Here is a 15,632-nt window from a genome sequence, read left to right as displayed (position 1 = left end):
TGCCAGCCATTTCCATCCGCGGGAGAAGGTTCTCACTGTCCACCCTATCCAACCCCCTGATCATTTTGTATGCCTCTATTAAGTCTCCCCTTAACCTTCTTCTCTCCACTTCAAACTCTCTTCATACGTCAGGAATCAGTCTGGTAAACCTTCGCTGTGGTCCCCCTGGAGCAAGAATATCCTTCCTCGGATAAGGAGACCAAGACTGCGCACACTATTCCAGGTGTGGCCTCACCAAGACCCAGTATAATTGCAACAAGACATCCCTGCTCCTGTGCTCGAATCCTCTCACGATAAAGGCCAGCATACCATTTGCCGTCTTTACCGCCTGCTGTGCCTGTTTGCTTACCTTCAGTGATTGGTGTATGAGAATACCTAGGTTTTGTTGCACGTTGTGGAGAATGGGATCAAAGGCTATGGGGAGAAAGCAGGATTAGGCTATTGAGTTGGATGATCAGCCATGATCGTGATGAATGACGGAGCAGGCTCGAAGGGCCAAACGGCCTCCTCCTGCTCCTATCTTCTATGTATGTGTGTATTCCCCTATCCTAATTCATGGCCATTCAGATAGTAGCCTGCCTTCTCATTTTTGATATCAAAGTGGATAACCTCACATTTCTCCAAATTATACTGCATCTGCCATTCATTTACCCACTCACTCCACTTGTCCAAATCACACTGAAGCATCTCTGCATCCTCCTCACAGCTCACCCTCCCACCCAACTTGGTGTCATCTGCAAATTTGGCGATATGACATTTTGTTCCCTCATCTAAATCATTAATATATATTGTGAATAGCTGGGGTCCCAGCACCGATCCCTGTGGTATCCCACTAGTTACTGCCTGCCAATTTGAAAAGACCTGTTAATTCCTACTCTTTGTTTCCTGTCTGCCAACCAGTTTTCTATCCATCTCAGTACACTCCCCCTAAGCCCATGCACTTTAATTTGACATGCTTATTTCTTATGCAGGACTTTGTCAAAAGCCTTCTGAAAGTCTAAATAAACCATATCCACTGGCTCCCCCTCATCATTCTCTAGCACCCTCGAAGAATTCCAGTAGATTTGTCAAGCGTGATTTCCCCTTCATAAATCCATGCTGACCCTGTCCGACCCTGCCACTATTTTCTAAGTGCTCAGCTATAAAATCTTTGACAATGGTTTCTAAAATTTTCCCCACTACGGCGTCAGGCTAATTGGTCTATAATTCAATTTTCTCTCTGCCTCCCATTTTAAAAGTGGAGTTACATTAGCTACCCTCCAAACTTAGGAACTGTTTCAGGGTCTATCGAATCCTGGAAGATGACCACCAATATATCCACTATCTCGACAGCCACTTCCTTAAACACTCTGGGATGTAGATTCTCAGGCCCTGGGGATTTCTCTACTAATATTGATCTCATTCAGTTCCTCCCTCTCACTAAACCCTGTGTTCCCCAACATTTCTGGTATCTGATTTGTGCCATTTGTGAAGACCGAATCAAAGTATGTGTTCAGTTGCTCAGCCATTTCTTAGTCCCCTATAATGCATTCCCCTATTTCTGTAAGGGACCTATATTTGTCTTCACCAGTCATTTTCTCTTCACTTGCCTATAGAAACTTTTACAGTCAGTTGTCATGTTCCCTGCAAGCTTACTTTTGTACGCTATTTTCCCCCTTCTTAATCAATCCCTTGATCCTGCTTTGCTGAATTCTAAACTGCTCCCAATCCTCAGACCGTTTTTTCTTGGCTAATTTTTATGCTTCTACCCTGAATCCTTAATTTCCCTTGTAAGCCATGGATTGGCCACCTTTCTCATTTTACCTCTGTGCCAGACAGGAGTAATCAACATTCTTCCTACTTCAAAGTGCCTAAAACACACTTCTCTGGTTTAATATTACTGCTTCCCTTTTGCACTGTGTGCCTCGAGATACCATGCGAAAATTCCATCTCCTTCTCCATTTGCATTTACCTTTCATGATGTGTGTAGTTGCACACCGAGATCATACTGTCCATTCAGAAATTCATCGTGGGTTTGTTGCTTGTTCATTAAAAATCACAATGAATATCAACAATGAAAAATAATAATTACAATTTTGGTGCATTGAAATAATCAGTTGGTAAACATCACATAAATCAAACCTAAGTTCCTTTAAAATTTCCCAAATCCTTGGGATTTAAGTCTCCTTTTCCCTATTTCCCTCACCAGAATTCAGAAAGAACTTCACTCCCTAGAAAGTCAATGACATGTTCCTTAAGAATTGTTACCATGAGGGAAATATGAAATCTTCACACAGCGGGTGGTGAGCATCTGGAACGAGCTGGCAGAGGCAGTGGTAGAGGCAGGTACAATTTTGTCTTTTAAAAAGACAGTTACATAGGCAGGGTGGGTATGGAGAGATATGGGCCAAATGTGGGCAAGCTGGACCAACTTAGGGATAGAAATTGATGCATGGACAAGCTGGGCCGAAGGGCCTGTTTCCATGCTGTAAGCATCTATGACTGACTAAAAGAGTGCTAGAGAGAGAGAAACGTGGAGAATAATAATGACATGAAGCGGACATATTTCCAGTAGTATCTTTGGTTGCCAATCTTGCTGGTCCAAAAATCCCCAATAAGCTGCTGAAATGATGCAGTCCCCTGACACTTATCCATCTGTCCTCATTTAACATTTTTCTTTGAGCTATTTCCTCCTTTATTCTTGGATTTTTGGTTCAATATATTTCTGCCCTTCTCTGGGCACTGCCAGTCCTATCACCTGCCTTCCCACGTGGCCCGGCCTGGACATTGACATCCCCTGTGTCCCTTTAAGAATAAGAGTGGGACTAAAATATCCAGAGTCCCTTGGAATTCATGGGGCTGAAAGAGAATAGAGGAATCAGGAGAATCTTATTAACGAGATTGAGGGCTCAATGCTGCAGAGAAACTGGAGGAATATAAGAAGGTGTAAGGCAAAATTAAAAAGGATATTCGGAAAGCAAAGGGAGGGCATGAAAATGACCATAAAATAAGCAAATATTTAAAAGAGTTTGACCTGATAGAGAGCAGAAGAGTAGTATTTGGAAAGCAGGGGTGTAATCAGACAAAGTCAGCATGGATTTCCAAAAGGGAAATCATGCTTCACAAATCTACTGGAGTTCTTTGAAAATGTGACTAGTTGACCAGGGAGAACCGGCGGATGTAGTTTATTTAGACTTTCAGAAGGCTTTCTGTCCTTGATAAGTATGTACCTGTCAGGCAGGGAGGAAGTGGTCGAGTGAGGGAACCGTGGTTTACTAAAGCAGTCGAAACACTTGTCAAGAGGAAGAAGGAGGCTTATGTAAAGATGAGACATGAAGGTTCAGTTAGGGCGCTCGAGAGTTTCAAGTTAGCTAGGAAGGACAGAAAGAGAGAGCTAAGAAGAGCCAGGAGGGGACATGAGAAGTCTTTGGCAGGTAGGATCAAGGATAACCCTAAAGCTTTCTATAGATATGTCAGGAATAAAAGAATGACTAGGGCCAGTCATGGACAGTAGTGGGAAGTTGTGCGTGGAGTCCGAGGAGATAGAGGTGTTAAATGAATATTTTTTGTCAGTATTCGCACAGGAAAAAGACAATGTTGTCGAGGAGAATACTGAGATTCAAGCTACTAGACTAGAAGGGCTTGGTTCATAAGGAGGAGGTGTTAGCAATTCTGGAAAGTGTGAAAATAGATAAGTCACCTGGGCCGGATGGGATTTATCCTAGGATTCTCTGGGAAGCTAGGGAGGAGATTGCTGAGCCTTTGGCCTTGATCTTTAAGTCATCTTTGTCTACAGGAATAGTGCCAGAACACTGGAGGATAGCAAATGTTGTCCCCTTGTTCAAGAAGGGGAGTAGAGATAACCCCGGCAACTATAGACCAGTGAGCCTTACATCTGTTGTGGGAAAAATCTTGGAAAGGTTTATAAGAGATAGGATGTATAATCACCTGGAAAGGAATAATTTGATTAGAGATAGTCAACACGGTTTTGTGAAGGGTAGGTTGTGCCTCACAAACCTTATAGAGTTCTTTGAGAAGGTGACCAAACAGTTGGATGAGGATAAAGCAGTTGATGTGGTGTATATGGATTTCAGTAAAGCGTTTGATGAGGTTCCCCATGGTAGGCTACTGCAGAAAATACAGAGGCATGGGATTCAGGGTGATTTAGCAGTTTGGATCAGAAATTGGCTAGCTGGAAGAAGACAAAGGGTGGTGGTTGATGGGAAATGTTCAGACTGGAGTCCAGTTACTAGTGGTGTACCACAAGGATCTGTTTTGGGGCCACTGCTGTTTGTCATTTTTATAAATGACCTGGAGGAGGGCGTAGAAGGATGGGTGAGTAAATTTGCAGATGACACTAAAGTCGGTGGAGTTGTGGACAGTGCGGAAGGATGTTACAAGTTACAGAGGGACATAGATAAGCTGCAGCGCTGGGCTGAGAGGTGGCAATTGGAGTTTAATGCAGAAAAGTGTGATGTGATTCATTTTGGAAGGAATAACAGGAAGACAGAGTACTGGGCTAATGGTAAGATTCTTGGCAGAGAGATGAGCAGAGAGATCTCGGTGTCCATGTACATAGATCCCTGAAAGTTGCCATCCAGGTTGAGAGGGTTGTTAAGGAGGCGTACTGTGTGTTAGCTTTTATTGGTAGAGGGATTGAGTTTCGGAGCCATGAGGTCATGTTGCAGCTGTACAACACTCTGGTGCGGCCGCATTTGGAGTATTGCGTGCAATCCTGGTCGCCGCATTATAGGAAGGATGTGGAAGCATTGGAAAGGGTGCAGAGGAGATTTACCAGAATGTTGCCTGGTATGGAGGGAAGATCTTATGAGGAAAGGCTGAGGGACTTGAGGCTGTTTTCGTTAGAGAGAAGAGGGTTAAGAGGTGACTTAATTGAGGCATACAAGATGATCAGAGGATTGGATAGGGTGGACAGTGAGAGCCTTTGAGCCTTTTTCCTCGGATGGTGATGTCTAGCATGAGGGGACATAGCTTTAAATTGAGGGGAGATAGATATAAGACAGATGTCAGAGGTAGGTTCTTTACTCAGAGAGTAGTAAGGGCGTGGAATGCCCTGCCTGCAACAGTAGTGGACTCGCCAACACTAAGGACATTCAAATGGTCATTGGATAGACATATGGATGATAAGGGAATAGTGTAGATGGGCTTTAGAGTGGTTTCACAGGTCGGCGCAACATCGAGGGCTGAAGGGCCTGTACTGTGCTGTTATGTTCTATGTATCTTGAGATGGATCGAAAGCTGGTTAGCAGACAGGAAGCAAAGAGTTGGAATCGTGGGTCTTTTTCCGATTGGCAGGCAGTGACTAGTGGAGTACCCGCAGTGATCTGTTCTGGGACCCCAACAGTTCACATTATATATTAATGATTTGGACAAGGGAACTAAATGTATTATCTCCAAATTTACAGATGATACAAAGTTGGGAGGGAGGGTGAGCTGTGAGGAGGATGCAGATGCAGAGATGCTTTAGCGGGAATTGGACAGGCTGAGTGAGTGGGCACATGCATGGCAGATGCAGTATAATGTAGATAAATGTGAGGTTATCCACTTTGATAGCAAACATAAGAAGACATTATTATTTGAATGGGTGTGAATTGAGAGAGGTGGATGCTCAGCGAGACCTTGATGTCCTCGTGCATCAGTCACTGAAAGTAAGCGCGCAGTTCAAAGATGTGCAGATTGGCCATGGTAAATTGTCCTTAGTCTCCAAAAAGGTTAGGTCAGGTTACTGGGTTACGGGGATGGGATGGGCTTAAGTGGGGGGACTCTTTCCGAGGCCGGTGCAGACTCGATGGGCCAAATGGCCTCCTTCTGCACTGTAAATTCTATGATTCTAGGTACAGCAGGCAGTAAAGAAAGCAAATAGTATGTTGACCTTCATCACGAGAGGATTTGAGTAGAGGAATTGGGATGTTTTACTGCAATTGTGTAGGGCATTGGTGACGCCAATGGTGGAGTATTTTTTTATTTGTTTCAAATTTAGAGTACCCAATTATTTTCTTTCCAATTAAGGGGCAATTTAGCGTGGACAATCCACCTACCCTGCACATCTTTGGGTTGTGGGGGCGAAACCCACGCAGACACGGGGAGAATGTGCAAACTCCACACGGACAGTGACGCAGGGCCAAAATTCGAACCGGGTCCTCAGCGCCGTAGTCCCAGTGCTAACCACTGCGCCGCGTGCCACCCCTCACTGGTGGGGTGTTGTTTGCAGTTTTGGTGTCCTTACCTGAGGAAGGATGTTCTTGCTATGGAGGGAGTGCAGCGAAGGTTTACCAGGCTGATTCCTGGGATGGCGGGGCTAAATCGGTTAGGTTTATATTCATTGGAGTTCAGAGCAGTGAGAGGAGATATCATAGAAACTTACAAAATTTTAACAGGAGTAGACGGGGCCGATTCAGAAAAATGTTCCCAAGGGTGGAGGAGTCCAGAAGTAGGGGTCATAGTTTGACGATAAGGGGTAAACTGAATTGAGGAGAAATTTCTTCACAGAGTGGTGAATCTGTGGCATTCACTCCCACAAAACTTGTTGAGGTGGTGCGGCATGGCGAAGCAGTGGTTAGCACTGCTGCCTCACGGCGGCGAGGACCCGGGTTCGATCACGGCCCCGGGTCACTGTCTGTGAGGAGTTTGCACGTTCTCCCCGTGTCTGTGGGGCTCACCCCCACAACCCAAAGCTGTGCAGGGTACGTGGATTGGCCACGCTAAATTACCCCTTAATTGGAAATTGCTTTGAAGTAGCTGAAGCGAAAACATGTGATTTCAGGAAGAAATTACATGTAGCTCTTGGATTAAGGGATGTGGGGAATCAGGGTGTTGAACTTAATGATCATAAATGAATGGCGGAGCAGGCTCGAAGGGCCGAATGGCCTCCTACATCTGTGGAGGTGGAGGTCAAGGTTCTTAATGAAAACTTTCATATTTTTTCACGAGAGGGGTGATCCAGACATTGCAATCGGGAAGAGGAATGTGAAATATTCGATGAGATTAACATAATGAGAGGGGAAGTGTTGGCTGGACAGCTGGTTTGTGATGCAGAGCGAGGCCAGCAGCGTGGGTTCCATTCCCGTACCAGCTGAGGTTATTCATGAAGGCCCCACCTTCTCACCCCTGCCCCTCGCCTGAGGTGTGGGAGACCCTCAGGTTAAATCGCCACCAGTGAGCTCTCCCCCTCAAAGGGGAAAGCAGCATGTGGTCACCTGGGACGATGCTGACTTTAGTTTTACTTTAATCCTCAGACCAGGATGGAATACATGCTAGTTTGTTACAGGAAAGAAGAGATGAAATAGAGGCTCTGACCAATATTTTCTATCCTCCAGTGTGATACTAGAAATGAAGGTCATGGTCAGTTGGTGTTTTTGTGACTAGAAGGCTGATTGCACCTGGGGCACTGTGGGGCTTGGTATTGGGTACCTTGCGCTTTGTAATATGTATCACACATTTGGGCTTCAATGTAAAGCTATGATGAAGTTTGCAGATGGTACAAAATTTGGTGAAAAATGTACGGTAACGCATTTCTGGAAACTAACAAGGCAAGAGAATGCCCAATAAAAGGTAAAATACTGAGACGTGTAGAGAAACGGGAACCTTAAGAGTGCCTGTTCACAGATTCTGGGAGGTAACTGGACAGGAAGATATGACGGTCAGACAGGCACATGGGATACTCGTCTTTATTGGTCAAGCATGGAACACGAGCTGGAAGGTTAGTTAGAACTGTATAAATTACTGGCTAGGCCACAACTGGAGGACTGTCACCATAGGAAAGATGTGATTGCACTCGACACGGTGTAGAGAAGATTGATGAGGATGTTGTCAGGACCGGAGAATTTTGGTTCTGGGGCGAGATTGGTTCGCTGGAGTTCTCCTTGGAACAGAGAATGAATTCAAATGGAGGCCTGGACAGAGTGACTGGAAGGAGCTGTTCCCCTTGGTTGATTGTCCAGATGCAGGGGGTATGGTAAATAGACAGTGGTGGGGATCTGCAAGTGCACCCAACTGGAGCTCCTCGCAGACCGCATGGTTCGGTTGGAGCAGCAATTGGATGTACTTAGGAGCATGCAGGTGGCGGAAAGCGTCATAGATTGCAGTTATGTAAATGTGGTCACACCCAAGGTGCAGGCAGAGAAATGGGTGACCACCAGAAAGGGCAGGCAGTCAGTGCAGGAATCCCCTGTGGTTGTCCCCCTCTCGAACAGGTATACCCCTTTGGATACTGTCTGGGGGGATAGCCTATCAGGGGAAAACAGCAGCAGCCAGAGCAGTGGCACCACGGCTGGCTCTGATGTTCAGCAGGGAGGGTCAAAGCGCAGAAGAGCAATAGTAATAGGGGACTCTATAGTCAGGGGCACAGATAGGCGCTTCTGTGGATGTGAAAGAGACTTCAGGATGGTATGTTGCCTCCCTGGTGTCAGGGTCCAGGATGTCTCCGAACGGGTAGAGGGCATCCTGATGGGGGAGGGCAAACAGGCAGAGGTCGTTGTACATATTGGTACTAACGACATAGGCAGGAAGGGGCATGAGGTCCTGCAGCAGGAGTTCAGGGAGCTAGGCAGAAAGTTAAAAGACAGGACCTCTAGGGTTGTAATCTCGGGATTACTCCCTGTGCCACGTGCCAGTGAGGCTAGAAATAGGAAGATAGAGCAGCTAAACACGTGGCTAAACAGCTGGTGTAGGAGGGAGGGTTTCCGTTATCTGGACCACTGGGAGCTCTTCCGGGGCAGGTGTGACCTATATAAGAAGGACGGGTTGCATCTAAACCGGAGAGGCATAAATATCCTGGCCGCGAGGTTTGCTAGTGTCACACGGGAGGGTTTAAACTAGTATGGCAGGGGGGTGGGCACGGGAGCAATAGGTCAGAAGGTGAGAGCATTGAGGGAGAACTAGGGAATAGGGACAGTGGGGCTCTGAGGCAGAGCAGACAGGGAGAAGTTGCTGAACACAGCGGGTCTGGAGGCCTGAAGTGCATATGTTTTAATGCAAGAAGTATTACGGGTAAGGCAGATGAACTTAGAGCTTGGATTAGTACTTGGAACTATGATGTTGTTGCCATTACAGAGACCTGGTTGAGGGAAGGGCAGGATTGGCAGCTAAACGTTCCAGGATTTAGATGTTTCAGGCGGGATAGAGGGGGATGTAAAAGGGGTGGCGGAGTTGTGCTACTGGTTAGGGAGAATATCACAGCTGTACTACGGGAGGACACCTCAGAGGGCAGTGAGGCTATATGGGTAGAGATCAGGAATAAGAAGGGTGCAGTCACAATGTTGGGGGTATACTACAGGCCTCCCAACAGCCAGCGGGAGATAGAGGAGCAGATAGGTAGACAGATTTTGGAAAAGAGTAAAAACAACAGGGTTGTGGTGATGGGAGACTTCAACTTCCCCAGTATTGACTGGGACTCACTTAGTGCCGGGGCTTAGACGGGGCGGAGTTTGTAAGGAGCATCCAGGAGGGCTTCTTAAAACAATATGTAGACAGTCCAACTAGGGAAGGGGCGGTACTGGACCTGGTATTGGGGAATGAGCCCGGCCAGGTGGTAGATGTTTCAGTAGGGGAGCATTTCGGTAACAGTGACCACAATTCAGTAAGTTTTATGGACAAGGATAAGAGTGGTCCTAGGATGAATGTGCTAAATTGGGGGAAGGCTAATTATAACAATATTAGGTGGGAACTGAAGAACATAGATTGGGGGCGGATGTTTGAGGGCAAATCAACATCTGACATGTGGGAGGCTTTCAAGTGTCAGTTGAAAGGAATTCAGGACCGGCATGTTCCTGTGAGGAAGAAGGATAAATACGGCAATTTTCGGGAACCTTGGATAACGAGAGATATTGTAGGCCTCGTCAAAAAGAAAAAGGAGGCATTTGTCAGGGCTAAAAGGCTGGGAACAGACGAAGCCTGCGTGGAATATAAGGAAAGTAGGAAGGAACTTAAGCAAGGAGTCAGGAGGGCTAGAAGGGGGTCACGAAAAGTCATTGGCAAATAGGGTTAAGGAAAATCCCAAGGCTTTTTACACGTACATAAAAAGCAAGAGGGTAGCCAGGGAAAGGGTTGGCCCACTGAAGGATAGGCAAGGGAATCTATGTGTGGAGCCAGAGGAAATGGGCGAGGTACTAAATGAATACTTTGCATCAATATTCACCAAAGAGAAGAAATTGGTAGATGTTGAGTCTGGAGAAGGGTGTGTGGAAAGCCTGGGTCACATTGAGATCCAAAAAGACGAGGTGTTGGGTGTCTTAAAACATATTAAGGTAGATAAGTCCCCAGGGCCTGATGGGATCTACCCCAGAATACTGAAGGAGGCTGGAGAGGAAATTGCTGAGGCCTTGACAGAAATCTTTGGATCCTCACTGTCTTCAGGGGATGTCCCGGAGGACTGGAGAATAGCCAATGTTGTTCCTCTGTTTAAGAAGGGTAGCAAGGATAATCCCGGGAACTACAGGCCGGTGAGCCTTACTTCAGTGGTAGGGAAATTACTGGAGAGAATTCTTCGAGACAGGATCTACTCCCATTTGGAAGCAAATGGACGTATTAGTGAGAGGCAGCATGGTTTTGTGAAGGGGAGGTCGTGTCTCACTAACTTGATAGAGTTTTTCGAGGAGGTCACTAAGATGATTGATGCAGGTAGGGCAGTGGATGTTGTCTATATGGACTTCAGTAAAGCCTTTGACAAGGTCCCTCATGGTAGACTAGTACAAAAGGTGAAGTCACACGGGATCAGGGGTGAGCTGGCAAGGTGGATACAGAACTGGCTAGGTCATAGAAGGCAGAGAGTAGCAATGGAAGGATGCTTTTCTAATTGGAGGGCTGTGACCAGTGGTGTTCCACAGGGATCAGTGCTGGGACCTTTGCACTTTGTAGTATATATAAATGATTTGGAGGAAAAGGTAACTGGTCTGATTAGTAAGTTTGCAGACGACACAAAGGTTGGTGGAATTGCGGATAGCGATGAGGACTGTCAGAGGATACAGCAGGATTTAGATTGTTTGGAGACTTGGGCGGAGAGATGGCAGATGGAGTTTAATCCGGACAAATGTGAGGTAATGCATTTTGGAAGGTCTAATGCAGGTAGGGAATATACAGTGAATGGTAGAACCTTCAAGAGTATTGAAAGTCAAAGAGATCTAGGAGTGCAGGTCCACAGGTCAGTGAAAGGGGCAACACAGGTGGAGAAGGTAGTCAAGAAGGCATACGGCATGCTTGCCTTCATTGGCCGGGGCATTGAGTATAAGAATTGGCAAGTCATGTTGCAGCTGTATACACCTTAGTTAGGCCACACTTGGAGTATAGTGTTCAATTCTGGTCGCCACACTACCAGAAGGATGTGGAGGCTTTAGAGAAGGTGCAGAAGAGATTTACCAGAATGTTGCCTGGTATGGAGGGCATTAGCTATGAGGAGCGGTTGAATAAACTCGGTTTGTTCTCACTGGAACGAAGGAGGTTGAGGGGAGACCTGATAGAGGTCTACAAAATTATGAGGGGCATAGACAGAGTGGATAGTCAGAGGCTTTTCCCCAGGGTAGAGGGGTCAATTACTAGGGGGCATAGGTTTAAGGTGAGAGGGGCAAGGTTTAGAGTAGATGTACGAGGCAAGTTTTTTACGCAGAGGGTAGTGGATGCCTGGAACTCGCTACCGGAGGAGGTGGTGGAAGCAGGGACGATAGTGACATTTAAGGGGCATCTTGACCAATACATGAATAGGATGGGAATAGAGGGATACGGACCCAGGAAGTGTAGAAGATTGTAGTTTAGTCGGGCAGCATGGTCGGCACGGGCTTGGAGGGCCGAAGGGCCTGTTCCTGTGCTGTACATTTCTTTGTTCTTTGATGCCTGAAATGGTGATATTTGAAAAGTACTTGAGTGCTGTAATCCACAAGGCTACAGTGTTGGCTGGGGTGGACACAACAATGGATGAAATGGTCTTCTGTTAATTTCTATCATTCTATGACTGGAGTAGCTTATTTTTACCTGTTGGTCCAGTTACATTATTTCAATGTTTTTTTTCTCTCTGCCACAGATGAAAGTCATGTCAACTTCCAGTGCAAAGAAAGTCCGCTTCGGACTGAAGAAGAATATGACGGCAGGTACGGTTGGCAGGGATGGAATAATTACTGAGCTTTTATCTTTCTTTGCCAAGGTTCCTAACTGACATACAAGTGCAGGTAAAAAACAGCTTATAGCCTCATACTCCACCTCCTGGGAAGGCAGTGGCGTAGTGGTCTTGTCACTGGACTGGTAAACCAGAGACTCAGGGTAATGCTCTGGGGACCCACGTTCAAATACCGGCACTGCAGATGGTGAAATGTGAAGTCAATACAAAAATCTGGAACTAAAAGTCTAACGATGACCATGAAACCATTGTCGATTGTTGTAAAAACCCACCTGGTTCACTAATGTCCTTTAGGGAAGGAAATCTGCCGTCCTTACCTGATCTGGCCTACATGTGACTTCAGACCCACAGCAATGTGATTGACTCTTAACTGCCCCCTCAAGGGCAATTAGGGATGGGAAATAGATGCTGGCACAGCTGGCGATGCCCACATTCCATGAATGTTGTAACTATCCATTGTTTGGGAATAACAGTGGGACAGATGGTCTTACCGTGGCACCTGGTGGCTGGTACAATTGTGGCTTTCCATTCGGTAATGTTCAGTTTCATGGTGCTTGGAACAGTGATGGAAAGCAACAGGTTAGAAAGACGTTGTCACAGCCTAACACTTCTTGTGACAGGAGACCGGACAAGATGTATGCCTGCTCCTGTGGTTGGGATAGCTCCATGACTGAGGTGGGATGGCATTGAACTACTGGGTCCATCAGGTACAGTGAAAATCCCTAGTAACCAGGGAGTAGTCCTGAAGAATATTTGCAGGATTTGAAGTTAGTGAGGAGTGGGCCTACTCTAATGAATGATAGGTTATATTACTCTTTTCACAGTAACTTCATTGCAGTGTTAATGTAAGCCTACTTGTGACAATAAAGATTGTTATATTGTTATGTATGGTTGTAAAATTCGCTGATGACGCAAAAGGTGGAAAAGTAAGTTGTGAAGAGGACATAAGCCTGAAAGGGACACTGGTTAAATGAGTGAGCAATAATTTAGCAGATGGAGCATAATGTGGGAAAATGTGAACTTTTTTGCCGGAAGAATAAAAAAAGCGAATTATTTAGTTGGAGAGGAGGGTGGCACAGTGGTTAGCACTGCTGCCTCACAGCACCAGGGACCCAGGTTCAATTCCAGTCTCGGGTCACTGTCTGTGTGGAGTTTGTACATTCTCCCCATGTCTGCGTGGGTTTCCTCCGGGTGCTCCGGTTTCCTCCCACAGTCCAGGGGTGTGCAGGTTTGGTTACGGGGATAGGGTTGGACCTGGGTAGTGCTCTTTCCAAGGGTTGGTGCAGACTGGATGGGCTGAATACAAAATACATAAGAACTAGGAGCAGGAGTCGGCCATCTGGCCCCTCGAGCCTGCTCCACCATTCAATGAGATCATGGCTGATCTTTTGTGGACTCAGCTCCACTTTCCCGCCCGAACACCATAACCCTTAATCCCTTTATTCTTCAAAAAGCTATCTATCTTTATCTTAAAAACATTTAATGAAGGAGCCTCAACTGCTTCACTGGGAAAGGAATTCCATAGATTCACAACCCTTTGGATCAACACCTTTCACCACCATTTACAACTGGATGGGCCAAGTGGCCTAATTCTGCTCCTATGTCTTTTGATGTGGCAAGATTTAAGAGCTTAAATCTGATCCGTTGGTTGTGGGATTGCCTGCTGTTCTGCTGTTTGCACACAGGTAGCCCTGTGTGGTCGCTTCACCAAGTTGGCATCCCGTTTTTAGGTGTGCTTGATGGTGCGTCCTGGCATGCTGTCCACATTTCATTGAACCAAAGTTTGCTGCTTTGATGGTAATGGTCGAGGGAGAGATGAGCTGGACCATGAGATTACAGACAGTGGTTGAGTATAATTCTGCTGCTAGCCCATTGTGCCTCACCGATGCCCAGGTTTTGAGCTGCTAGATCAGTTCGAAATCTAGCCCATTTAGCATGGTTGTTGCCTACAGCATGATGGAGGATATTCTCAGTGTGAAGATGGGAATTTGTTTCCACAAAGACGGTGGTCACTCCTACCAATACTGTCATAGACAGGTGCGCCTATGACAGGTACATTGGTGAGGTTGATTAATGAGAGCAGCACGGTAGCATAGTGGTTAGCACTATGGCTTCACAGCGCCAGGGTCCCGGTTTCGATTCCCGCTTGGGTCACTCTCTGTGCGCAGTCTGCACGATGTCCCCATGTCTGCGTGGGTTTCCTCTGGGTGTTCCGGTTTCCTCCCACAGACCAAAGACGTGCAGGTTAGGTGGATTTGCCATGCTAAAATTGCCCTTACGTTACATGGGGTTGCAGGGTTACAGGAATAGTGTGGGGCTTCTACTGCTTCACTGGGCAAGGAATTCCATAGATTCACAACCCTTTGGGTAAAGATGTTCCTCCTAAATTCAGTCCTAAATCTACTTCCCCTTATTTTGAGGCTATGCCCCCTAATTCTGCTTTCACCCGCCAGTGGGAACAACCTGCCGACATCTATCCTATCTATTCCCTTCATAATTTTATATGTTCTATAAGATCCCCCCCGCATCCTTATAAATTCCAACGGGTACAGTCCCAGTCTACTCAACCTCTCCTCGTAATCCAACCCCTTCAGCTCTGGGATTAATCTAGTGAATCTCCTCTGCACACCCTCCAGTGCCAGTACGTCCTTTCTCAAGTAAGGAGACCAAAACTGAACACAATACTCCAGGTGTGGCCTCACTAACACCTAATACAATTGCAGCAGAACCTCCCTAGTCTTAAACTCCATCTCTCTAGCAATGAAGGACAAAACTCGATTAGCCTTCTTAATCACCTGTTGTACCTGTAAACCAACTTTTTGCAACTCATGCACTAGCACACCCAGGTCTCTCTGCACCGCAGCATGTTTTAATATTTTATCATTTAAATAATAATCCCTTTTGCCCTTATTCTTACCAAAATGGATAACCTCACATTTGTCAACATTGTATTCCATCTACCAGACCCTAGCCCATTCACTTAGCCTATCCAAATCCCTCTGCAGACTTCCAGTGTCCTCTGCACTTTTTGCTTTACCACTCATCTTAGTGTCGTCTGCAAACTTGGACACATTGCCCTTGGTCCCCAACTCCAAATCATCTATGTGAATTGTGAACAATTGTGGGCCCAACACTGATCCCTGAGGGACACCACTAGCTACTGATTGCCAACCAGAGAAACACCCATTAATCCCCACTCTTTGCTTTCTATAAATTAACCAATCCTCTATCCATGCTACTGCTTTACTCTGAATGCCATGCATCTTTATCTTATGCAACAATCTTTTGTGTGGCACCTTGTCCATTGGCTCTCCATTATCTATCGCACTGGTAATGTCCTCAAAAAATTCCACTAAATTAGTTAGGCACGACCTGCCCTTTATGAACCCATGCTGCGTCTACCCAATTGGACAATTTCCATCCAGATGCCTCGCTATTTCTTCCTTGATAGATTCCAGCATCTTCCCTACTACAAAGTTAAGCTCACTGGCCTATAATTACCTGCTTTCTGCCAACCTCCCTTTTTAAA

At 46.1% G+C, this 15,632-nt stretch overlaps 1 protein-coding gene across 1 annotated transcript in view; it reads left to right on the top strand.

Moving 5' to 3' along the window:
* Positions 1–15,632, top strand: part of LOC140427619 (ribosomal RNA processing protein 1 homolog B-like) — a 944,136-nt gene that overhangs the window by 921,936 nt on the left and 6,568 nt on the right. The window contains exon 15 of the mRNA XM_072513031.1: positions 12,011–12,077. Within this exon, the coding sequence (XP_072369132.1) occupies positions 12,011–12,077 (67 nt within the window). The remainder of the gene's footprint in view (positions 1–12,010; positions 12,078–15,632) is intronic.

The sequence above is a fragment of the Scyliorhinus torazame genome, chromosome 8 (assembly GCF_047496885.1).
Source record: "Scyliorhinus torazame isolate Kashiwa2021f chromosome 8, sScyTor2.1, whole genome shotgun sequence".
NCBI classification, from domain to species: Eukaryota; Metazoa; Chordata; class Chondrichthyes; order Carcharhiniformes; family Scyliorhinidae; genus Scyliorhinus; species Scyliorhinus torazame.
Note: the sequence above shows the minus strand (reverse complement) of the source record. Positions and strands in the feature narration are given on the sequence as shown.